Source organism: Sarcophilus harrisii, chromosome 3 (genome assembly GCF_902635505.1).
Source record: "Sarcophilus harrisii chromosome 3, mSarHar1.11, whole genome shotgun sequence".
Lineage (NCBI taxonomy): Eukaryota > Metazoa > Chordata > Mammalia > Dasyuromorphia > Dasyuridae > Sarcophilus > Sarcophilus harrisii.
Genome location: NC_045428.1, coordinates 556,224,098 through 556,249,697, shown reverse-complemented (window position 1 = coordinate 556,249,697; position 25,600 = coordinate 556,224,098). Strand labels below are relative to the sequence as shown.

General features: G+C 42.4%; 1 protein-coding gene across 4 annotated transcripts in view; it reads left to right on the top strand.

The window, feature by feature from the left end:
* Positions 1-25,600, top strand: part of DHDDS (dehydrodolichyl diphosphate synthase subunit) — a 29,832-nt gene continuing 4,232 nt past the window's right edge. For 2 of the 4 annotated variants that reach the window (XM_031962519.1, XM_031962520.1), the window contains exons 1-7: positions 492-606; positions 4,828-4,944; positions 6,298-6,440; positions 8,706-8,822; positions 10,333-10,434; positions 15,270-15,384; positions 22,713-22,820. In XM_031962519.1, the coding sequence (XP_031818379.1) occupies positions 544-606; positions 4,828-4,944; positions 6,298-6,440; positions 8,706-8,822; positions 10,333-10,434; positions 15,270-15,384; positions 22,713-22,820 (765 nt within the window). In that variant the 5' untranslated portion in view covers positions 492-543. Of the gene's footprint in view, positions 48-491; positions 607-4,827; positions 4,945-6,297; positions 6,441-8,705; positions 8,823-10,332; positions 10,435-15,269; positions 15,385-22,712; positions 22,821-25,600 lie in introns of those variants that run through there. The other 2 variants (XM_031962518.1, XM_031962521.1) reach the window with 2 other exon arrangements.

Genomic DNA, 25,600 nt, shown 5'->3' with positions numbered 1-25,600 from the left:
AGTCCCGGCGGCCGGCGATGACGTATTCTTCCGGCGACGCGCTCCTAGTAAGTACCGGCCTCCCTCTGAGATCGCTGAAGGTCCCCGCCGGAGCCCCGGAAAGCGGCAAGAGACCAACCGATTAAAGTGGGCCAGGAACAAAGGAAAGAAGGACGGAACACAGAAAAGAAAACAAGAGATCGTTCAGACAAAACAAAGGGGAGGAGAAGACTTCAAAAGGGAGGAAAGCTCCGGGGGGTCGGAGGTTGAGTGAGAGGAAAACTCTTAGGTGAGGGAGGGCGGAAGACCCCTCCTCCCCTCATTTAAGAGGGGGAACCGAGCAGGCGGAGGGGCCTCCGATCCGGGCTCCCACAAGCGAGGAGTGTCCCCTGCCCTGGGCAAAGGGCCCGGCATTCCCTCCCGCACTGCCCACCCCGCGAGGCGACCCTCCCTCTCGGGCGGAACTCCCTCGTGTCCCCGGGGCTCGTTAGTGACGCGCCACCTTGTCCCAGGCGCTTCTCGGTGTCGGGAGAGCCCGGCCCGGTTTCCTGAAGCACCGAGGCCATGTCGTGGATCAGGGAAGGAGAGCTTTCTCTGCTGGAGCGGTTCTGCGCCAACATCATCAAGGTAAAAGCCCGGGCCGCCGCAAGGGCCTGTTCTCCCCAGCTTCAGCAGGGGGCACGCGGATTTATCGGCACTAACTTTAGCTGAATGTTTCTCGGTCAGGAGTTAACCCTCCCCCCATGACTCAAAAAAGAAAAGCGCGGTTCTTGTCAGAGATGCGCATAGTCAGACAAAAACAAGCCTCTTTTTGTCCATTTCACCGGAGAGAGTTCTGCAGTCTTCCACCTCAGCCGCCGGTGCCCTCGCCCTGCGTCGCGAGCCTCCCCAGGCTCCTCTGAGAGCGTCGCCTCGTTTCCCAGGGCAGGACTCCCGGGCGGCGCCCTTAGCACGGGGGCACGGCCACCGCAGCTTGCCCTGTGCTGGAGGCGGGAGAGGCGGGGTGGCCGCCCAGCCCAGGCTCCCTCCCAGGCAGAAGGAGCGTGGGCCCGTGTCCCAGCCAGAGGCCAGCCCCTCGCGCTCAGCCTTGCCTCGGTGTTAGGGGAGGTGAAGCCATCAGGCTAAACGGCGTCCTCCAGCAGCCTCAGCAGCCTTCTGCCAGCCCCACAGTTTGTCTCTGAGGACGTTTGCTGAGCCCAGCACGGGGCGCAAGGGCTTCAGCTCAGACTTTTTGGCTTGGGAGCCGGGGTTGTTGGTTTTTGTTATTGTGCTCTTGTTTTTACAAATGTATCTTTAGATTCCTCTGGTTGGCAAAACCTTTGAAAGAAGCTAAAGGTTAATTTAGAGAGGCTCTGGGGCAAGGTTGTGGAAGCACATTGTTCTTTCCAGTCATGTCTGAGTCTTCATGACCTCCTTTGAGATTTTCTTGGCAAAGATGCTGGAGTGAGTTGCTGTTTTATTCTCCCGCTCATTTAACAGATGAGTAAACTGAGGCAAGCAGGGTGAAGTGGTTTGCCCAGAGTCGCACAGTAAGGGTCTGAGACCAGATTTGAACTCAGGAAGATGAGTTTGTAACAGAGGAGAATTGAACAGTGTTTTGATTAGATGGATTCTCCCTCTTTCTCCTATGAATCTATAGGCTACTAATCTCGGGCATGAATAGGATCAAGATTAGAAGCCCAGGGTCCCAGCTCTCAGAATGACTGTTTTCCCCTTGCATTCCAGCTACTGTTGGTTCCCAGAGGCAGACTCAAGGATTCAGGCAGTTAGTTTCTTCCCTTTTTCTCCTCCTTCTGTACATTTATTTTTATTTTTAAATACATTTCCTTGTAAATCATGTTGGGAGAGAAAAATCAGAACAAAAGGGGAAAAACCACAAGAGAAAAAAAGAAAAGTGAGTATAGCATGTGTTGACTTACATTCAGTTTACAAAGTTCTCTCTTTGGATGCAGATGGTGTTTTCCATCCAAAGTTTATTGGGATTATCTTGGATCACTGAACCAATGAGAAGAACCAAGTCCTTTGATCACTGCATATTCTTGCCGTTGTTATGTACAGTGTACTCCTGGTTCTCCTTGTTTTGCTCAGCTGATGCTGACTCATGTAAATTTTTCCAGATCTTTCTAAAATCAGTTCGTTCATCATTTTTTTTATAGAACAATAACATTCCATTACTTTCAAATACCATAACTTAACCAGCCATTTTCCAGTTGATGGGCGTCTACTCATTTTCCAGCTCTTTTTGTAGTGGCTGCTACAAATGTTTTAGCACATGTAGGTCCTTTTTTCTCTTTTATGATTTCCTTGGGACCCCAACCCACTAGTAGCACTACTGGGTCAAAGTGTGAATCTGAAAATTTCTGTTCATATCCTTGAAGTTTCTTCCCATTTTGCACCTTGAGATATTGAATACCTTTTAATGAATAAGTTACTTTAAAATATTGAATAATTTAATTAATGTTGGTTCTTCTTTCACCCAGGTGGAATACAACTCTTCCACATCTTAAATCTTCATGAATTTCTGTGATAAAACTTTTATCATTTGCTTGCCCAGCCCTCTAGCACTGAGTCTCAGAAATTTTCAGATGAAGAAACTAAAGTATCTATAGTCATATGAAAAAAAGTCTCTAAATCACTATTGATTAGAGAAATGAAAATTAAAACAATTCACACCTCTCAAATTGGCTAAAATGACAAGAAAAGTTAAAGATAAATGTTGAGAAAACTGGGACATTAACACATTGTTGGTGGAGTTGTGAAATGATCCAGCCATTCTGAGAATAATTTAGAACTATGCCCAAAGGATTATTAAACTGTGCATACACTTTGACCCAGTAGTTAGCACTCAGAGAACAGACATACATTGTGTGCTCATGCCCATCCTTCAAGCTCCTCCATTTTGGTGTGGGGCCTCAGGGTCACTGACATGGCCTTAAGGAAATTACAGGAATAGGACTTGATTGAAAGGATAAAACAGCTAATCATTTATTGTGTACTTAGTGCTAATACTAATTACAGCTTATTCTACTTCTTGAGTTTGCTCTTTAAATTCTATTGAGCAAGTCAAACACAGTTTGAATTTATTTAATTTTGAATATAACACTAATGCTGGTTCTTGTAGAAGTGACTTAAGGATGGTTAAGATAAAGAGAAGGTTCCATCTTGGAAGCCTTCCTAAAGAAGTCCTATTTTGAGTTTCTTAAAGAAAGAATAGACATAAGAGAAAAATACAGCATACAACTAAAACGACACTAACCTGACATGTTAAACAAGCTATTGATGATGAAAATGGGGAAAGGTTGGAAGAATGGGTAGTGACACTTTGTGAAAGATGATTTGCTATAGGCCTAAAAGGATTTCAGATATGTGGGGTGAAAGAAGAATGGTAGAGAAGCAACTTTGCCAAACCTTGGTTGTTCTCTATATAAATTGACAATAATAATACTTGAACTACTCATCTTAAATGGTTATGTTATCTCTTGTTCCTCCAGTAAGGCTCTTCTGTGACTTATCAGAGCAGGATTGAAGCTTTGCCCAGTTTCTGCTGACCAAGAAAGTCTGCTAAAAGACCAGCCTAGCAGAGATCAGATAAACTTCTCATAATTTGATCATAAGTTGTTTTAGCCACAACTTTTTTTTTTTTTTTTTTTTTTTTTTAATGCATTCAGCAGCCTCCTAAAGGTCTAAAGAGAATTGAGAACAGTTTTTGTTAGAGGAAGTCACCATGCCATTGAATTCATTAATTCTTGAAATAGTTATCATTAATGAGGAATACAATATGTAGTACCTTTTTATTAGTGTTGTTGTTAGCAAGACTACCTCAAGGGTAGAACGTTCTCCAGCATCTAGGAGATAGATCTTTAAGCCAGTTGCTGTTTTCATTCCAATCTCCATAAGATCTGGATTATTCTTGTTATGAGGACAGCAGGGATAGCAGAGTCAGGTGATTAGGCTTCTAATCCTTGCCCTGCCGCTTAATTCCCTGTATGACTTGGGTAAGGTAACTAGAACTGGTCTGGACCTCAGTTTCCTTATTTGTAAAATGAGGGGGTTGGATGTGAAGCTTCCTTCAGGCCCTAAATGTATGACCAATGCTGTTTGTTAACGTTACTGTCGCCACTCTTTCCCCTTTCTTCCCTACTGCTCCTGCCCTTGGCACTTGAGGAAATGGGGAAACTTTTTGGAAAAGTTTGGGGATGTCTGTAGTTAGTGACAGCAAACAGATTGGTTTGGCTGGTGTTAGGGCAATACATAGAAGTGGGTGGAGGCTGGGCTTGAGATAACCTGGGAAGAGCAGCTGCAGACTCACCAGCAGGTAAAAGAGAAGTCAAGATTACAATCTAAGAATCATTTCTTCAGTCAGTGATGTTCGTGCTCTGTGTTCATGACTTCATGTTGTTATAGAGCTGGCTTTTTCAGTGAGTGGGGGAGGGGCTGCAGCAACAGAATTTGGAACTCAAAATGTAAAAAAATAAAAGAAAAGAACAATTAAAATGAAAAAAGACACCACATTAGGCAATTAGGATATCAAGATGAAATGGAAAACAGTCCCTTCCAGAGCTTAGACTCTACTAAATTGGTCATGGGGGCAATATGGAGTCACGCTAACTTTTTGATGAGAAGGGAAAGAGGGGCTAGTTTCTGTTACTAGTTTTCCTGCCTCTCCTCTGGAGTACTTTTCCACAACACTTTCATGGGCACTCTGGCAGCTGGGAGGAGGTGGGAGCGGTCTGGATTCTTAGGCTTTCATACCGCCTGGTCCCTGTTAGCTTGGGAATGAGCATCTTCCTCCCTCCCAGCTTCTCTCTTGCCACAGGCCTGCACATGATGTCTCTCTTGCCCCCATAGGCAGGCCCGATGCCAAAGCACATTGCATTCATCATGGACGGAAACCGCCGCTACGCCCAGAAGTGCCAGGTGGAACGCCAGGAGGGCCATACGCAGGGCTTCAATAAATTGGCTGAGGTGGGAGGCAGTGCCCCGGGCAATGCTTGTGTACACCAAGGTTCACATCAGACTGTTTGACCTTAGTCCTTAGGCCCCTTAGTCTTTGGGGTTACTTAGTCTTTGTTGCAGGGGCTTCTCTGCCCAGGTATAGGTGGGAGGGGAAAGGACTGCTGCCTGGGTGCCTGATGCCAGACCTTGTGCTCGGCACTTTGCAGAAATTATCTCATCTGATCCTCACAGCAATCTTGTGAGGGAGTTTCCATTAGGATCTCCTTCCTCCATTTTAAAGATAAGGAGACTGAGGAAGGCACAGGTTAGGCTAGGGTCCCATACCTAGTAAGTGTCAAAGGCTAGATTTGAACTCGGGTCCCCCTGGGACCTTGGTGCTTTATTCACTATGCCACCAGCAGCCTCTAGCTGTCGAATGAAGGATTCTTGCTTAGGATTATGTAAATAGAAATTGTTAGGTGAGTCAGTCTCCCTGGATGCTGGCAAGAATCCCAGCCAGCCAGCTTGTCTGCCTTCCTCCCTCAGTGAAGACCATCACAATAAAAACCTGAATTTTCTTGATTTATTCTTAAATGAGGAAGCAGAGAGCTTATTCCTAAAACTCCTGGAGTTTTGTTTGACGTCAGCTTCTGCCTGACTTTAAAGAGATTCAGTTTTGTCTTTTATTGCAAAGCACTTATGGGGTACTTCCCAGAGTGGCTGCCATTCTTTTGGATCTGAACAAGGTGTGTGTCCAGTTTTCATTGGAGTGTTAAAAGTCAGCATCAGTTTGAGATGCTTTGGTTTAGGGGAAGCTATGTTCCCTCATCTGTTGACATGAGGAAGTTATCCCTTTTAGCCTCCAAGTATTTTTAATCTTTTTATCTTCTGATACTAGCTTTATTCTCAGATATAAAGTAGTTACTGACTCTGACTATATATATAGTATAGTAGTATATAGTATAGTATAGTATAGTAGTATAGTATATATAGTACAGAGTATAGAGTCAGATATAGAGCAGTTTTTAACTGGGTGATCCTTTTCTCTCTGCCAGAATCATAATAGTTAATGATGCTGTAGATCATTATTTCTTGTATTTTAATATCATTCCTCAATAATTGTGAGACTGAAATCACTTTCTCTGTTCTACAGAGGTTAAATGATTTACCTACAGTTACATAGCAAGTTAATGAGGGATCCAAAGACCAGAATCCTGTCGTTTAGATGGATTTTTTTTTTTTTTTTTTTTTTTTTTTTTTTGGTGGTCATCTCTGTAATCTTCACAGGTTCTATCCCACTTAACTATGAGGCAGGATGTGGAGTGTCTATTTTCTAACCTCCCATCCCAGGGTCCCTAGCACTTTCCCTTTCTCCCTTCTTAGACCCTGCGCTGGTGTTTGAACCTGGGCATCCGAGAGGTGACTGTCTATGCCTTCAGCATTGAGAACTTCAAACGCTCAAAGAATGAGGTGGATGGGCTAATGGAGCTGGCCAGGCAGAAATTTAGTCGATTGATGGAAGAACAGTAAGATGTCATTCAGGGGGGAGGGAGGATATTCCATGTATCCCTCAGGTTCCTAGAGAGTATGTGTGAGATCTTGTGCACTCATCCTGAGTCCTCCTGGGATGGGCATAAGACCCCAAGGCTCAATTTATGGGGAATTGGTGCACACAACAAGCTTGGTAATGACAGTTCAGTTTGATAAAAAGTTTGGTCCAGGGAGAGAGTATGGGAGAAGCCTTGAATGATCCCTTTCTCTTTCACTTTTGAGGAAAGTAACTCAGGCATGAATGGTTGACTCTGAGGCTTGGAACTTCACTGGCCAGTAGGAGGCAAGCAGGAAGAATGAGTGCCCAGAACGTTTGCGGCTTCTAGCTGAGGCAGATCCAAGAAGGAGGCTCCGTAAAACAAACTTTAAAGAAAACTGCCTCTGCTACTTTGGCCTCTTTTGGCTCACCCAGTAATCCAGTGGCCAGGTGACACTGAAATAAAAAATAAATAAATCTGCCAAGGGCCATTTGGATAATTCAGACATCATTTGCAGGCCATACAAAATTATCAGCTTATAGAACTAAAGCAGTGAGAGATTGTTGCACCTAGCTTTCAGCTCATACATCACCTCAGCAAATGATTTCACAAGGCCTTATACAGCCCGTGTGCTGGGTGTTCCCTAGTCTTGAAATAAATGAATAAAAAATGTTTTCAGAGTTGCTATCCAGAGAGAAGTTCTTCAGAGTTTCATGTCTAGCTATTGTAAGTATTTTTAAAATTAGTTATAAATTATATTGATGTTGATTGAAAGTAGTATTCTATCCTTTTAACAACCTAAAATGGTATAAATACAATATAAGGATCCTTCAACCACCTAGAAATGGAGATAGAAAAGCATTTTCATAAAAGTGACCATTTTAGAGATGCATTCACCACTACCACTGCTAAAACCAAACCATTTTTATTTATTTGACCTTTTGTAAATGATGTATCATTTCTAATCCTTGACCTTGATCTAATTGGCCACCCTTAACAAGAGTGATGTTAGGAAATCATTTTATAAAAGGTGCAAAATTTCTTCATCTGAAACTTATCCATCTTCCAGCAAAAAGGTTGTCTGGTGCTTTTGCTTGTGTTTATGTTCCGTGGTACTTAAGGTGAGGGAAACATAAAAAAGGGTTTTATGGTATACCCAAGGTTTTTGGGTCTACCTTCATCCTTTGAGAAATGCTTTTTAGGTTATAATAAAAGTACTTGACTTAAAAGTGCTTTATGGTTTGCAAAGGACTCTCTTGAATTCTTTCATTTGATCTTGTTTTTATTCTTATTTGATCCTATTTTATAAATATTCTGTCCATTTAATAGATAAGGAAGCTGAGGCTTAGTGTGCCAAAAGTCACATAACTAGTTAATGGCGGGGGTGGGACTTGAAACCAGATCTCCATTTATTCCACTGCACTTTGGGAAGGTAGAGAGCCTGGTTCCTGGTGGTGGTCTTCTGTGAGAACAGGTGCCCCTAACCCTCTGGCCCCATGTGCTCTTCGGCCCCATGTGCTCTTCTTCCCCGCTGTGCGTGGGAGCCGAAGGTCCAGATCAGCGAGAAAGTTTGAAAGTAGCCTGATGTGATTTCTACTCTTGAGGAGCTTGCAGTCTCAATCCTGCAGGCATCTATGCAGTTTCTGCTGGGTGCAGAGGCACGGCCCTGTCCCCTAGGGACACAGATATGAAATGGAAAGAGAGTTCTGCTCTCTGGGATTGGCCATTCTCCTGGGGACTGCAGAGCTTGGAGAGAGAACAATGACAGAGGCCCAGAGAGGGGGAAAAAGTTTACCCAAATCATCGCGCAGCAGGGGATTGTCTAAGAAGAAGAGAAGGTTTGATCAGAGAATTGGGAGAGGAGGTAGAGCGTCTACTGTGTGCAAAGCTCTGCCAGGGCAGAAGCATTGATAACCCAGAGCTCATAGTTTCTGCGCTTTGATGGAGACCTTAGTCTAGCGACAAGGATGTGTATGGATGTGTAGTACCGCATGTGTGAATACATAGCCCACTCTGGCAATTTTCATTCAATGTGCAAAAGGCATCACTCCCCACAGGGGCAGGGGGAACAGTAACAGATAGCAGGTTTTTCTCTACCAGGGGCTTTTACAAGGACTAATACGGATCCATGCCTTCTGTATCAGAAAGGGCGATCTTGGAGGGCAGGAGCTGGTTTTGCTTTTGTATTTATAGTGATTAGTTAGCATAATGCTTGTACCTATTAATTGCTTCATAAATTTTTATGGCTTGATTTCTGCACAGGGAGAAGCTGGAGAAGCATGGGGTGTGTATCCGAGTCCTGGGTGATCTTCAGCTCTTGCCCCTTGACCTCCAAGAGCTGATTGCCAAAGCTGTTCAAGCCACCCGAAACTACAACAAGTGAGGAGCCCAGCTCCCAGTCAGCCTGTCCATGTCCCCCTAAGGTTATGGGCAGACAGGTTTCTACTGATTTGAATTATTTGGAGCCCCCTGTCTGTCTGTCTGTCTAGGGAATGAGAAGAGGACAGCTGGGTTCACATTTTATAATATGTCCTATTCTCATTGTGCTCAAAAACTCTCATTGTGAGAAAAGGAAGGTGGAAGGATAGGAGTCTCTATTCCCAAGACTGCTTCTACTTGAAATCTATTTCTCACACTAGTCCTGTTGATGATTGCTTGGAATACAACCATTCTCTTTAGAAATATGTAGGAGGAGGCAAAAATCACCACACAAAGTAGTCAGTGTTCACCTCAAGTGTGTGTGGATATACATACAAATCAAACAAGGTTGAAACACAGAGCAATATCAAGAAGAATAACAATAGCATTTATATAGCTCCCTTACGTTTATAAAGCATCTTACACACATTTTTATTTGATCCTCATAACCACCCAGGGAGGATTACTATCCTCATTTTACAAATGAGGCAGCTGAGTAGAGGAGTTTCGGCAACACTGCCCAGGGTCACAAAAGTAGGAAGCATGAGAGACAGGATTTGAACTGGGGTCCTGGAGATTCCAAGCCTATGGCGCAATCTACTCTTTCATGAGAAGCCTCAGAACAAGTATTATAAGCGATGTGTGATAGGCCATCATGGAGGAGCTTGATCTAATGTAGAAAAAGTCAAATAACCCCAGATTTAGAAGGGAATGGCATTTAGATAATCAAAAAGTGATTTGTTTGGCTTTCTTTTGCATAAGGTTTGACTTCCCAATTCCCAGAGACCATATTGACCTAAAGTAGGGTCAGTGACCTGGTGACCAGGTGTGGGGAGCAGGTACAATCTTAGGATTAAAAGTTATGCAAGGTCATAGAATCATTGTTAAAAAAGGCCGTTTCGAAATCTAATCACATTATGGGTGAAGTAACAAAAAGGCTACAAAAAGAAAGCAGTCTTAGTTTCTCTGAACTCCTAGTTCAGTGATCTGTTCACTACACTAGGCTGTCTTTATAAGAATGACTGTGTTGGACGCTTCACTGGACCCTGCACATTCCCCTGTGCCAGTCTCATTGGATGCTGGCTCCCTTTGAGCCCAGACCTACAGGGAGGGTGGTGACCATTGCAGAAGCCTTAGCAAAGATCTAGTTTGAGCAGAGCCAAATGAACTAGAAAAGAAGAGGGGCTCTGGCCATCATAGACCCCCTTTTTGGCTCTCCCAATCTCTCCTCAGCCACCACAACTGGATCTCCTCCCAGGTTCCCAGGGACAGCTAAAATCTAGTTTGGAATTTTGAGATCTCCAAATTTTCTCTGGGGAATGAACAAAGTTTAAGAACTTGAATGAATGTTTTTTCTAGCTGACAAGTGACCTTTACAGATGAGAACTGCTGTATGTTAGGCTCTCCCCCACCCCCACTTCTCGCCTCCCCTGACTTCTTAGTGATTTAGTTTGGTTTGTCTCCTTTACAGGTGCTTCCTGAATGTCTGCTTTGCCTACACATCCCGACATGAAATCAGCAATGCTGTGAAAGAAATGGCATGGGGAGTAGAGCAAGGTTTACTGGACCCAAGGTAATCCTGGGGATCTGGGGTTGGGGATACACCCTTTGGGTAGACATTGCTTTTGGCCAGCCCTCTGTCACCAGGCTAGCCCCTGCACCTGGTGGCCACCAGCTTGCAGAATGAGACATTGCAAGAGCAGCTTTGGGGTGATCCCCAGCTTGGCTCCAGCTTTGAAGTCACTGACCCACTTCTGGGCTAAGGTTTCTTTACCCACCACCTGCTTCAGGATTTCCTTATCTCCTTGTCTCCAACTCACTGCTACCCAAACTACAAGAAAAGGATAACATTAATTTTTTAAAAATTTTTGTGTTGTTTTGGCAAGGCAGTTGGAGTTGTGACTTTTCACACAGCTAGGAAGTATTAAGTGTCTGAAGCCAGATTTTAACTCGGGTCCTCCTGACTCCAGAACTCGTTCTCTATCCACAGTACCACCTAGCTGCCCCTGAAATGGCACTTTAAACCCAGCAGAGATGAGAAGAGTCAGCAACCTCAATCGCCTGCACTAGAGGCGAGGTTTGTTGAAAAGGCTGCCTCCTACTTTCTGGGGTTCACTTGGGAGTCATTGTACCCCATGGAGAGAGGCTCCTGGGAGTCTGCTTTGGGTAAATGCCATTTAGATTGAAAAACACTGCCCACTTCTATCATCCCTGATTGTCCATCCATCCCCTCCAGGCTGTTTAAGGAGGAACAGGCTGAACCTGTAACAGAAACTGGAAGCTTCTGGGGGAATGTGTTGGGCCAGAGAGGTTGCCAGGCTTCCTGCCCATTCTCCAAAGACAAGTTAGAGCTCTGATGCAGATCAGGCCCCTCCCAAGCCCCTCAGTCTTTGCTAGGCCATGTTTCATCCTCTGTTTGGTAGGTGAGGAAACAACATATGGAGCATGAAGTGCCCAAGTCACCTGGCACGTGGGCCACTATTCTTCCTCCCCTAATTCAGACTATCTGCCCCAGGCTCTTCTGTGTTTTGTTTTGGTTTTTGTTTCTTTTTCTTTTTCTTTCTTTCTTTTTTTTTTTTTTTTTGCAAAGTAATTGCACTTAAGAAAATTGCCCAGGATCACACATCTAGTAAGTGTAAAGTGTCTGAGGCAAGATTTGAACTCGTGTCCTCCTGGCTCCAAGGTATGTCATGTTTTAGCAGTTAGTAGTCCACAGAGATAGGTCTAGTGATATAAAGAGAGTGACAGATTGGATCCAGGACTTACCAGTGTCTGAACATTTCAGTCCTAAACTCAGCTGTTCAAGTTAATCTCCAGATGATTAGGTTCTAAGTAATACAGAGTACAAAAGTCATGTTTTTACTAAGAGACCACTTTATTAATATTCAAAGCAGAAAGAATGAAACATTTTCGATTTCTAGAATTTTCTATTTCCTTGTGGAGTTGATGGGATCCCATTATTCTGAGTATTTCACTGCTTATGTTTTTCCCTTTTTCCTACAGCTATTTTGTTGTTTAATGTTTTATCTTTTCCCAATTATATGTCAAAAGAATTTTTAACATTTTTTTTATTTTGAGTTTGAAATTCTCTCTGTACCTTCTTCCTTCCCTCCCAGCCTCCTTCCTGGAGTAGCAAGCAATTTGATATGCTATACATGCATAGTCATGCAAAATATATTTCCATATTAGTTGTGTTGTAGGAAAAAAAACAAACAAAAAGGCTTTTAAAAGTATGCTTTGATCCATATTCAGACTCCATCTGAAGATGGACAGCATTTTTCATAAGTCCTTTGGATTGTCTTGGATCTGAGAATAGCTAAGCCATTCACATTATCATCACATATCATCATTATTGCTGTCACTGTGAATAATGCTTTCCTGGTTCTGCTCATTTCATTCTGCATCAATTCATCTAATTCATTTTAGGTTTTTCTGAGAGCATTCTGCTTGTCATTTCTTATAATACAGTAGTATTTTATCACAATCATATACCACAACTTGTATAGTCATTCTCCACAGTATCCCCATTTCCCCATATTCCCTCCAACATTTGTCATTTTCCTTTTCTATCATATTAATCAATATGATAGGTATGAGGTGGTATCTCAGAGTTGTTTTAATTTGCATTTCACTAATCAATAGTGATTTAGAGTATTTTTTCATATGATTATAGATACCTTTGATTAATTTGTCTGAAAATTGTGATTGTTATCCTTTGATCATTTATCAGTTGAGGAACAACTTGTGTTGTTATTAATTTGACTTAGTTCTCTGTATATTTTAAAAATAAACTTGCTGTAAAAATCTTTCACAATTATGATTACTCTGTATCTCTCTATCCAATTTCTCCCGTTTATCCCACTGTCTTTTTCCTTTCATTCTATCCATCCCTAAAAGTTCAATCCCCAAAAGAAATCCCTGTCTCTCCCAATCTAACTGCCCTTCCAACAGTCTCCTATCCCTCTCACCTCAGACATTCCTGTTGGGTAAGATAAATTTCTGTATCCAACTGGATCTGTATGTTACTCTCTGAGTCAATTCCAATGAGAGTAAGATTCAAGGACTCCTCCCTTACCTCACCCATCTTCCCCTTCATTTTCTTTTGGTGCCTTTTATGTAAGATAATTTTACCTTACTCTATTTCTCCTTTCCTCCTTCTCCCACTGCATCCTTCTTTCCCAACATTTAATTTTATATTTTTTAAATGTCCTATTATATTCAGTTCATTCCTCTTCTTTTTTCTTTCTCAAAAAATATGAATTGGTCTTAGGCCCAAAAAGAATGCCTAGAAGAGGTCAAAAAGGATTTTAAAAATCTAATGAGAAAGGTGAAGGAAAAATTGGAAAAAGAAATTCGAGTGAAGCAAGAAGATAATGGGGGGGAAATAATAGTAGTTTGGTAAAGGAAGCACCAAAAAATACTGAAGAAAATAACATCTTAAAAAAATAGAATAGGCCAAATGGTAAAAGACATATTATGTAGCTAGGTTGAATTTGTGGTCAGAATTTATGTTTTGATCTTCCTTTTTACCACTGTAACCTTCTATGGTTAGATTCTTTCCTTGGTTTTTTGGTTTTTTTTTTTGTTTGTTTGTTTGTTTTTTTTTTTGCTTATTTTCTCCATCTGTTTCTTGATTTTTAACTTTAAAGTGGGGCTCTGCTGCCAGGATTGAGGAGGCAACATTCCTAAGCTTCAGGACTTTTTTTGTGCACTTCTTTCCATAGCCAGTTCTGGAGATTTAAGTTTCCGTTTTTCCGAGGTGGTATGATATGATCTAGGAGACGTGCTTATGTTCTATGCTCTGATATGTGAAAGACTAGAACTGTGAATGGGGTCCCCCCCCCCCCCATCCCTGTGGCTGCAAGTTTTAGTCTGCTAGTACTTCTGTCCCCCTGGAACTAGGACCTAGGCCAAGGACCTGAATCCACCTATAGGCAATGCAGAATTCCTCACCCACTGCCAATAAAGGGTCCCCTGCAACCTTACTGTCATCCGGCCCCACCTTGCCATCTGTGGGCCGAGATCTCCCAATGGAGTTGTCCTCAAGGCCTGCTGCTGGCTTGCTGGGACAGGCCTTGCATTGAACCACACTCCATTCTCACTCCAGTGGGACAGATCTTTCCTGATGACTTTCTTGCCCTGGAAAATAGTTCCATCCCGTCCTTTTGTGGATTCTCCAAAATTAATTTTGAGGCATTATTTTAAATTGTCTGGAGGGGAATTTGGGAGAGCTCAGGTGAGTCTCTGCCTTTTCTCCATCTTCTTGGCTTCATAAAATTAGTTTGGGCTGAGTTTTTAACTCTCTGCCTCTGATCTGCAGTCAGCAAGTCGGAAGGCGTTAAGTTTTCCTGTCTTGCAGATGAAGCCAAGCCAGGAAAGTGCTGTGCCTGAGGTCACAAGCCTGCAGGCTCCCCAGCCAGGTCTCTGTATCAGCGCTTGTTGCGGGGATAGATTGATAACATACCCCAGCCCCTGCTGCAGTGACCCTCTTCAGTGGCAGCCTTCATTTTTCTGTTTATCTCCCAAGTGCCAACAATAGTAGCTCTTTTATAAAGCAGTATATAAATAGTATTTAATGCACTTCCATTCCCAGGGCTGTGAGGGATATCGCATGTCAGTGATTATCCCCATTTGACAAATGAGAAAGCAGAAGGAGGCAAGGAAGCCCACAGTGGTTAACAGGTAAATGTTAGGACTCCATCCAAGACTCCTGGCTGGCTCTGCTTCAAAGACCCTCTCCAGGAGCTATCAACTGAATCCAAGGTTTATCAAGCATAGCTCATGGCATGGGATAGAGAACTGGGTCTGAAGACCTGAGTCTCAAATCCAGTCTCAGACACTTTATAGCTGTGACACTGGGCGAGTCACCTAATACTTGTTTGCCTGAGTTTCCTCAACTGTAAAACAAGGATAAAAATAGCCCTACCTCCCAGAGTTGTTTTGAGGAACAAATGAAATAATAATTATTAAGTGCTTAGCACACTACATGTCTTATAGTGGGTTTTTAATTAATGGATGTTCCCTTCCCTCAAAATAGAGGAGAGGGAGATTGAGACAATTATGCCACCATTAATAGATAAAGATCTTTTGACTTTTGTCTCTGAATCTCCCAAAAAATAATAACATCAGCAAAACTCCATTTCTTATTTTTATTTCTGGAAATAGAGAAGCCAAAATAATTCTGGGAACAAGAGTGGCTAAATGTTGGAATCTACTAATTGAAACCTTTCAAATAATAGCTTTCCTTGGTTGAAGAGTTTCATGCTATACAGTCAATAAAGATGTAGATTTTTTTTCTTCTTGGGTGTTACTTAGAGTGCGTGATAGGGAAGCAATGAACATCTATCACCAAATCTGGGAGGGCTGGTCACTTTACTACTGAATATGCTTCTGTTTTCCCTGACTCAGTGATTTGTCAGAGTCTCTACTCGATAAGTGTCTCTACACCAACAACTCCCCCAATCCTGACATCCTGATTCGGACTTCTGGGGAAGTGAGGCTGAGTGACTTCTTGCTCTGGCAGGTAGGTATGCTTCAGCTATATCTTTGGCCAGAAAAGGACAGATGGCAAGGAATGTCCTGGTAAAAGTGCTTAGATGATTTGGTCATTACAAGGGCCCCATGCCTGTAGGACTTGAGAATGTTTTTCCTCTCATGATTTCATCCCCTCTCTCCACCTACAAGGTGAAACCATAGGGAGAAGAGATGGTTAGAGAATTGGAGCTAGCAGAGGTGTCAGAGAAAGGTTCTCAAAGATGACCAAGCCCAGTCCCAGCCCAGAGCATAAACCTTCCCCTGCAACATACCCAACAGCAAGTCTGCTTGAATTTCCAGTTATGGAGAACTACTTGAAGTAGTTCATTATACTTTGGGATAACTTTAATCATCAGGAAGTTTTTCCTTAAACATCATCCTTAATCAGTTTCTTCCCATTATTCTTAGTCTTGCCCATGGAGGGCTGAGCAGAACAAACTGGAATCCTGTTCCACAGGATAGACCTTTATATACTTATAGAGAGTACAGTACATCGTAGGTGCTTAATTAATATGTTGGCTGTGTATGGGTATGAGAGAGAGAGTTCCCAAGTCCTTATTTTCTCTAGGGTAGACATCTTCAGTTCACTGGTATACTTTTGCCTGCCTTCTGCTTCCATTTCTCTGAATGTTCTTCAGCTTGTTAATGTGCCTCTAAAAATAAATGTTATTTATTGCTTTTTTGGAATACATTTTTTAAAATCCCTAGTGCTAAGTGTCAGGAGAAAAGTATGCACTAAATTTTATGAATAAGGCGTTAAATGCCAAGGTGGAGTAGGAGCAATTTCAGGAATATTGCCATCTATTAAACCTAACCCTTGGAAAGTCTGAAAGGCTTTCTAGAGTCACAGACTTTCCTGTACCCTCTGATACTTGTTTCTTATAAACAAATACTTTTTAAAGAGTCAGACATCTTTTATAATTGGAGAAATTGACTCAAACATTTTATTAAGTTTAGGAGTAATGCCCATTGTTCTGTCAGATTGTATCAGTTTTTTAAAAGCTAAATAGAGGAGTTTATAGTTTATCCTAGAAGCCATAGAAGTTGGTTCAACATGGAAGTCACATAGTTAGATCTGTGCTTAAGGGAAAGTACTGTGCCACCAGTGTGTAGAATGGGAGGGAGACAATTAGGAGGCTGTTGTAATAATAATCTAGTTGTTGTGATGGTCTAAAGTAAGGTGGTAGCTATGAGGGGAGAAAAGAGGTTGGATAAAAGAGGTGTAATGAAAGGACAAAGAGCAAGATCTGGCAACTGGATTTGTAAGGTAAAGGAACAGTCTGGAATAATTCTGAAATTGTATACTTGGGATATGGAAAGGATGACGATGGACAGAATTGGGAGGTTTAGGAAAAGGGAGGGTTTGGGGAAGTTAATGATAACTGGTTTTTTTTGAGAGAGTCGTTTCACTTGAGAGAGAAGTTTGGAAGCTGTATTGCAAAGGCCTCAGGAGTGAGTCAGAAGTGGAGGCTGTGAGGAGTTATCTTGAGAAGGGGAGGTTTGGGTCTAGCTGAAGGTGTAGAGAGAAGCCAGTGGGCAGAGAGAAGATGAATGTTTGAGGGCTCAGTCTGCTGGAGAAGAAGGGAGTATATATGGTGAAGGCCCACATACAGGGATTGAGCTTAGCAAGAAGAAATCATTTAGTTCAGGTGCTTTATGACCATTTACTTGTTGCTGTCCTATGTGTCCTGGAGGCAGATCTCTGTGTACAACAATTGAACCCTGATGCTTGTTGATAGATTGCATAAATGTTAGTTGGATTGTCTTTTTTTTTTTTTTTTTTTTTTTTTTAATTCTTATCCATCCTGATTTCCTTGTGAGGAAATTTCCTTTTACTGGTGCAATTTAGCAGCTGATCTGCAATTTATAGTCTCAGAGTTGCCCAGGACACCAAGAGATTAAGTGACTGGCTCACATCAGTATGTCAGAGGTGGATTTAGTTCTTCCTGACCCCAGACTAGCTCTCTACACCATTCTACTCTCAGAGCATATGGCATTAGGAACCAGATTAGTATAAAATGTATTTTAGGGAGCTGCTGGTCCCATCATATTCTTGACTGATCTGTCCCCATGTAGAATATTGTGTTTTGCTTTGGGTGCTAGATTTTAAGAAAGACCAATCATATTGATGAATTGGAGAGTGCTGAAGACAGTTGAAGTCTTATGAAGACTTACTTGTATGAGTTGAAGATATTTATCCTGAAGTGAAAATAGCTTGTGGGAAAAGGGCCCACAGTGAGACTTTTGATAGCTGAAGGCTCAGTGTGTGGAAGGGAGAACACAGTTGTTTCTGAAGCGCAAATCCAAGTCTTTATTGAAATAGACCTTAGAGATCATTTAGACCAAGGAATCCTTTTGTCAGCATCCCCAATTCAACAATCCATTCTTTGCTTTAGAGGCCTCTGATGATGGACGTCCATTGGAGCTTTTAGGCTGCTATTTTGGGATTTGGTTCTGGTTCTGGATTAAAAACAGGAAAAGGGTCCTCCTCAGTTTTCCTTATTAAATAAAATTAGTACTCTTTGCAGCAGGACTAGGTAATCAATCATGTATTTCTCTCACACACCCTCTACAACAGCCCCCCCCCACACATACCAGTTTTTGGTTTTCAGGGCATGTGTCCCTCGGTTTTCAACAAATTTTCAGGTGTTGGTTTTTTAATCCTTTTATAACCTTCTCGAGAAGTCAGGACATCATTGGCCAGGGATGGAGGATGAGGGTGGATAAAAGATGTTTCTTGTGACCAGTGCTGTCCAACAGTGCTCCACCAAAATAATTGGAAGCCTTGAGAGATTGTCTTGGATTCTCTAGGAAAGCAAGAATTCCATCATACTCTGCTATAGTCAGGCAATATCTAGTTTATTATGTTCAGTTTGGGGGTTTTTACATGGAAAAAGGTACATGAATCTGCCCCTCAGAGATTCCAGATTTGAGCACGAAAGGATGCCAGAGACCACTTCCTCCAACCCCTTCTTTTGTAGGTAAAGTCCCTTAATCCCCAGGGTGAGTGGGACAGGCTGTAAGTCTCAGAAGCAGGCTAGAAGCCCACATGCCCTGAATCCAGGGCCAGTGCTATTTATATTGCACCACACTGAGACTCCAACTGATGGTGTTTGTGGTTTAATGGGACCAGCAGATAAGCACTGCAGATGAAGAGAAGGGCTTTGAACTCAATGACCCATCTCTGTTGTCCTTTTAGCTCTGACTCTGTCACCTTCTGCATTGTCCCTCAGTATCTGGGACAGTTCATCTTTCTCTACTTCAGTTGAGAGATCATGGATTTTACAGTTGGAAGAGACCTTGGAAATCAAGGGGGAGGCCAGTTCCCTCATTTTTATACATGAGGAAATACAGGCTGCAGAGCCTAAGGTATAGCATGTGGCGGAGCCATGCCCAGAAGCAATTCTTCTCTCTCCATGTCCAATTGTTGACAGACATGTTCCAGCCAAGATGGAATGGCCATCTGTCATACAGGGATCCTGAAGAGGGAATTCCAATGCTGGATGAGAGGTTGGATTCAAATGCTTCTAAGAATCCTTCCAGTTCCAAGTGTGGAACTCATTTATTTAAAATATTGTGAGCCTTTTTTTTTTTTTTTTTTTTTAAATAGCTCCACTATTATCTTAATTTCCTACACTCTAACACCCCTTCCCCTGACTGGTTCCATTAGTAATCCTGTCCTCATCCTCAGACTTCTCTGATCATTTGTTCTTTATAAACAACATGCAAAAATCATTTATACATCCAGTGGCAACTGGGTTAGCTATAAAGGTCTATGATACTGGATGTGAGAAGCAGAGGCATGAGGTTTGCAAATTAAATATATTTCCTGGGAGATTCCTTCCTAGTGGAATCTTGGTCAGATTTGTGCTTTAAAAAGATCATTTTGATAGATGAATGGAATAGGAAAAGGAATAGTTGAAATGGAAAAACAATAGAAGAGAGTTAAGGCAGGGAGACTATCAGAAGGCTATTACAGGCTTCAGGTCAGAGCTGATGAAGCCCTTTGTAGACAGAGGTAGTAGCTGTAAATAGAGAGACTTGTATGCACAAGATGTTGTGAAGGTTACAGGTTGGATGTGTGGAGTGAGGGAGATTGAGGAGTGAAGAGGGGCAGGGTGGGTGAGTAGGATGTCAGTGGTACAGTAATAGGGAACTGGGAAGACTTTGGAGGCAAAAGATAGAGTTCTGTTTAGGACTGGTGGAATTTGAGATGCCTATAAGATAATCACTTCAGAGTGTATAAAAGGCTAGTATTGCAGGAGTTGTGGAGTGAGATTAGGTCAGGATATAGAGCTCGGGAATCAGCTACATAATGATCATCCAACCTGCTGGGAGCTGGTAAGAGCAAGCATTGTAGTATAGAGGGAGAAGAGGGCCCAGGATAGAGCTTTGGGTTAGTGGGGGTGACTTAAATGAAGAGTCAGCAAAGGGAATGGAGGAACAGTAATCATGAACACCTGGAGAAAAGACAATAAGGTGACTGACAAGGTCAGTCTTTTGTGTAGAGGTCAAGAAGCACAAGGATTAAGAGCAGGCTATTAGATTGGCAGTTAAGAGATCACTGGTATTGGAGTCAGCAATTTCAGAGAAATAGTTTCAGTCAAAGACCAGATTGTAGAGTTTTAGAAGTGAGGAGGTCTAGGCTCTAAGTGTACAAAGCTACCTTTCTTCAGGAGAAAGCCATGGGGAGGTGAAAGCCTATAACTTCTGAAAGACTTTCCTTTAGCCAAGACTAATGCAAACGGTTGTGAAAGTTTTTTAAGATTGAAAAGACATGGACCTATTGAGGAGTAGAGGGCATTTAAAAGAAATAGTTACTTATTCCTCTTGGTCACTAGGAAGAATATTCTCTTAGACAGCATTTATAAAAACACACATTATTCAAGGAAAATGATTGTCACACTTAACTGAGCCAAGCTCCTGTCTTTTCCATTTGGGCATCCTCTAAGAGCAACTTTAACAAACTAGAAACTAAGTATGAGGAATCTGGACCCCGAGAAATTAGGAAAGGAAATTTACCCAGAGACTTTAGGGGAAACATCATAGATTTTTTCAGCTATTTGAAGAGCTCTTGTGTAAATGGAGTGAAGAGCCTGAGTGATGTTTCTGTCTGTATCACAGAGATCCGTGGAAGAATGTGTGAAAAGTGACGAGCTTAAGGAATATGGTCTCTCCTGTTTTTCCCCACTTGGCATGTTTGACAGTCTGAAGAAAGGGTGGACTTGAGGCTGTGTAGTTGATGACCATCTATTCTGTCTCTTCATTCATTCTTCCTCTCCTCTGCACCCATGACTCTTCCAGTTATCTGTCAGGGAGTGTAGCTAAAGTCACAAGGAGGAAAATCAAAGCTGCCTTTTAAAAGCATCATTGATTTACAGCCTGAAGGGAGTATAGAAGCCAATTTCTCATTTTTAGAGATGAGGAATCAAGCCCAGGGAATTTAAGTGACTTGCATACCTAGAGTAAGTATAGGAAAGAGGGGATTTCAGCTCCGCTTCTTTGACTCTGAGGTGATGTTTCTAAACCTTCTGAAAACCACCCTGTAAAAATGATCTTATGAAAGGGAAATTATCTGGGCAGATGTCTTTTGTTACATTGAGTAGAGACCAAATGTGAGGAGATGGATCACTCCTGTTTCTGATGCTCTGAGCCAGGAGCCACCGGAGCAGTCTGGGAGCCTGAGCTCCTTCATCATCTCCTCAGAGCCCTTTTGATACTGCCTTTCCTCCTTAATTCATAACAGGGTAGAGGCTGCCCTTATCGGAAGGTGGATCTCGTCCCTAACTTTTGAATTTCCTCCTCTCTCCACCTCTCTTCCAGTTCAGGACCTACAGATGTTTGACATGAATTATAATCTACTAACAAATTTTGTTGCCAGGATTCTGTAATCTACTGTCAGGATTTTCAGGAGCAAACAAAATCCAGACATGAATCAATCCCCCTTAAAACCAGTAGTCTAGACTCGTTCTGAAGTGTCCTAACTGGATTTGGAGACAGGGAATTGGCTGTCAGCTTTCCAGGGCCATAATTTTGTTTTGACCCTGTAAAAGTCTGTTGTTAGACTCTCAGAAAAGTTACCTGTGACCTTGATGCTGGGGCCCAGCTGGACCCTGAGGGGAGGTGGTCCTTGTCAACCGAGCAGATTATCTCTAAAACAAAGTCTAAACTGTGGGGGAGCCTGCTTGCCTGCAGGTCAAGTGAAAAGGGGTGGAGGGTTGGGGTAGAGATTTAATCAACCACAAGTTTTGATGAAAAGACCTCATAGTAAGTGAATGCAGACTTTAGTTGCCTTAAAGAAGTAGGTATCCAATCAGGGGAAATGATAGAACTACTAACTAGTTAGTGCTGGTCATTCTACATCTGGGCTATTGTGTTCAGGCAGTGTAGCCATGCTTTAAGTGGGAGAATCCAGGAGAGCAAAAAAGATGCTTGAGGAGGTAGAGTCTGAAAGCCATATGAAGAACAATCAAGCTGTGAACCTAAATATGAGACTAAAGAGATATAGGATTACTGTCTTCAAAAGAGTTTTTGAGGAGGCTTCTTATCAAGGAAGGCAGAACTGTGCCCACTAAATGGGGATCATGGTCGGTTTCTCACTCAATCTGAGAACAACGAGATGGGTTCCCACTGCATGGAGAATCACCTCCATCATTCTATGCTTTGGAGCCAAGCCGGGGTGATCATGAATCCCATTCAGGAAACTACAGGGGATTTGGGACTAGATCCCTTCTGGCTTTGGAGCAGCTTTGAAACATGAGGATTTATGTTATACTTCCATACACGCATTATAGCACCCAGCACTTAGAGGGCTGCAGAGAGCTTTGTGTACATGCTTGCTGCTGAACTTGGCAATCACTCTGTGAATCAGGCACTATTAGGTAAGAGTATAGACCTGGTGGGGTTTGCAGAGCACTTTACATGTACCCTCCTTTGATCCTCAGCACAACCCTGTGCTCAGACAGACAGGAGGTAAGTTTCTTGTCCAGAGTCACCCAGCTAGTGGGGTCTGAAGTGGGATTTAAACTCAGGGCCTCCTGGTTCTCTTAGTGTTATCTGGCTGCCTCAACTTTGGCCCAGGATCCCAAAGCAAGTAAATGTCGGGTGGAATTTGTACCCAAGGCTTTTTGACTGGCTTACAGGCCAGTACTCTGACCACCACCCTGCTCTGCTTTCCCTTTGCCCAGGGTTTCCCAGCATCTGCCCTCAGTCATGGTCCAGCTCCTGGGGCTGGGCTGCAGGGAAGGGGTAGTGAGGTGTCTGAGACAATGCTGGAGCTGTGCTCACGATCATCCCTTCTTTGCCCACTCCTGCTAGACATCTCACTCTTGCCTGGTGTTCCAACCCATTCTCTGGCCAGAATATTCCTTCTGGAACCTCTGTGAAGCCATCTTGCAGTTCCAGATGAACCACAGCATGCTACAGGTAAGAGCCCCAGAGTCAGCCTGGGTAACAGTCAAGGGAGGAGAGCCACAAAGGAGGCTTTTCAGCACCATGGCCCTCTGTCACCTGAGATTATCAGACTACAGTGGTGAATGAGGCCTGAGTCACGCAGAGGATTAGCATTCAGAGGCTCTTGGACAAAACCATGCTCTTTCTGGGCCTTGCACTTATACTTACTACACCCCATGGAATATCCAGGAAGGGGTGGATAGAAGAGCTTCTGGGTATTCCAGACTCTGAGGAACAAAAAAGCAGTCAAATAGGCTTGGCCTAAAATGATTTGGTCTTGTATAATAAGCACCAGATTACTAGAACTTGGGACCCTTCTTCAAAGTGCTTCTTAACCATCAGCCTTCAAAAGTATAGTAATACCTCATTTATTGAATATCATAAGGGAATGAACTGTTCCACAAAGGGGAATTTTCCATCTATTTAAAGTTTACCCATTTAGGAGCTAAACCTTTTCATTTATAATTTAACCATTTTAAAAATGAAAATTGCCCTAAAATACATTACAGACTTCCCTGCCTTCTAAAACAAAGTATATTGTATATAATTTAACCCTTCTTGATGACTGAAAATCATTCTTTTACTCTGTCCTTTCTGATTTGCTGCTTCACATCTATTATAGACTGGAAAGACTAGGTAATTCAGCTAATTAGAATTGTATCTAAAATTAAAAGAGGGCTAGGCTTTGAATAAGGGAGGCCTATGGGGCTCTCTCTTGAATGAACAAGAAACATGGACTTTGTAACAACAACTATGGCTGTTGAGAGACAGTTTTTACTTTTGAATTTCCACCTCTCTTCCAATTCAGGACCTACAGATGTTTGACATAAATTATAATCTACTAACAAATTTTGTTGCCAGGATTCTGCAATCTACTGTCAGGATTTTCAGGAGCAAACAAAATCCGGACATGAATCAATCCCCCTTAAAACCAGTAGTCTAGACTCGTTTTGAAGTGTCCTAACTAGATTTGGAGACAGGGGATTGGCTGTCAGCTTTCCAGGGCCATAATTTTGTTTTGACCCTGTAAAAGTCTGTTGTTAGACTCTCAGAAAAGTTACCTGTGACCTTGATTAGTTTAAATGTTTATTGAGTGTGTCTATGGCCACAATGTGGATATGGAGGTTGAGCACAGGGATCCAGGCCTAGGATTCATCAGACCAGTGCTTGGAGAAGTTGGCAGTTTTTCTCCCCTCTGACATATGGGAAGTATGAGGGGAAGCATCTGAGGAGAGGGGTCGAGAGCATTTCCTGGTTGTGGGCTTTGCCTTGTCTGCCTGGCCCTGGCACAGCAGCATTAAAGGAAGTCCAGAAATACAGGTGTCATGGGTGTGCATTTGTGTGAACACAAATGTAAAATTTTACATAATGTACTAAAGGGAAGAAGATCCAGCAGTCAAAACAGTAAGAACAATAACAATGATAATTCACATTTGTAAAGCATTTTAGTGTTCCAAGTATGTTCTTATCACAACAATCCTGTGATACATAAGGATTTTTAGGGATTTTTTTGGTTCATATCTACAGTTTTATCCTTGTAGGGAATACGTGGTATGGAAACTCTGTCTAATAAGGCAGATTGACAGCTCTGGATAGCCTTCTGTCCATTACCCTGCACTGCCTTATCATGTACTCTGCCCATTATAGAGTAGAAAATCAAGGTATAATGATTAACTGATTTGTCAGGAATTTCCCATTTGTTGTCAGCACAAGGAACAAGCCAGTTCTCATGACTGTTGAGGGTAATACTTTCTCCACAACTCTCTCTAATGCAAAGAAAATAAGTTGTTCTTCCTGAAGGAGGCAGAACTTCCAAATATTTATTTTCTTAGCTGCAAAATAGTTTAAATGACAATAGACTATTAGGGAGGAACTTTTGTGTCCAATTCTGTTCACCAGCTCCTCATTTTGAGACCTCTTATCCAATTTGATCTAATTTTAATAGGTCTCCAATTCCTTTCTTAAAAATGAGCAATGGGACTAGTGGACCTTTAAGGATCATTCCAACACTTAAGGAAAAAAAAAATCTTGCAGTTCTATATAAATGCCATGAGTCCATCAATAAGTAAATAGAGACAATCAGTTGATCAAAAAAGCATGTTGAGGGGGCAGCTAGTTGCTGTAGTGGATAGAGTACCAGTCCTGAAGTCAGGAGGACCTGAGTTCAAATCTGGTCTCAGACACTTAACACTTCCTAGCTGTGTGACCCTGGGCAAATCACTTATCCCCAATTGCCTCAGGCGGGTGGGGGGGAGAGGGGGGAGACAGCATGTTGAAGTGCCTCTGTATACTAGAAACTGGGAATATAAATGCAGAAGGGGGACAGTCACTTCTTTCAATTCACTTATGTTCCACTGGAATGAACTTAAAGAAATAGCATCAAGGATTTGGATGGTAGGTCAGGAAAGGATTCTCAGCTAAGTGGTTAGTTGAAAAAGCAATGAGTTTGGAGTCAAAGGACTTGGATTCAAACTTTAGCTTTGCCCCTTAGTGCATGTCTGACATTGGAAACACCAGCCTCTTTGGAGCTTAATTTTCTTGTTTGTAAAATAAAGGGATTGAACTAGCTGACCTTTAAGGTCTCTGTGATCTGTAATAGAACATTGACTATTTCACAATGATGATATGATGATGATAGCACTTTGCATGTATTATCTCATGGGATCCCATTTTACAGATAAGGAAATATGTGAAATACTTTTCTCAGGGTTACATAGCCAGTCTGAGGGTAAGACTTGAACTCAAGTCTTGAT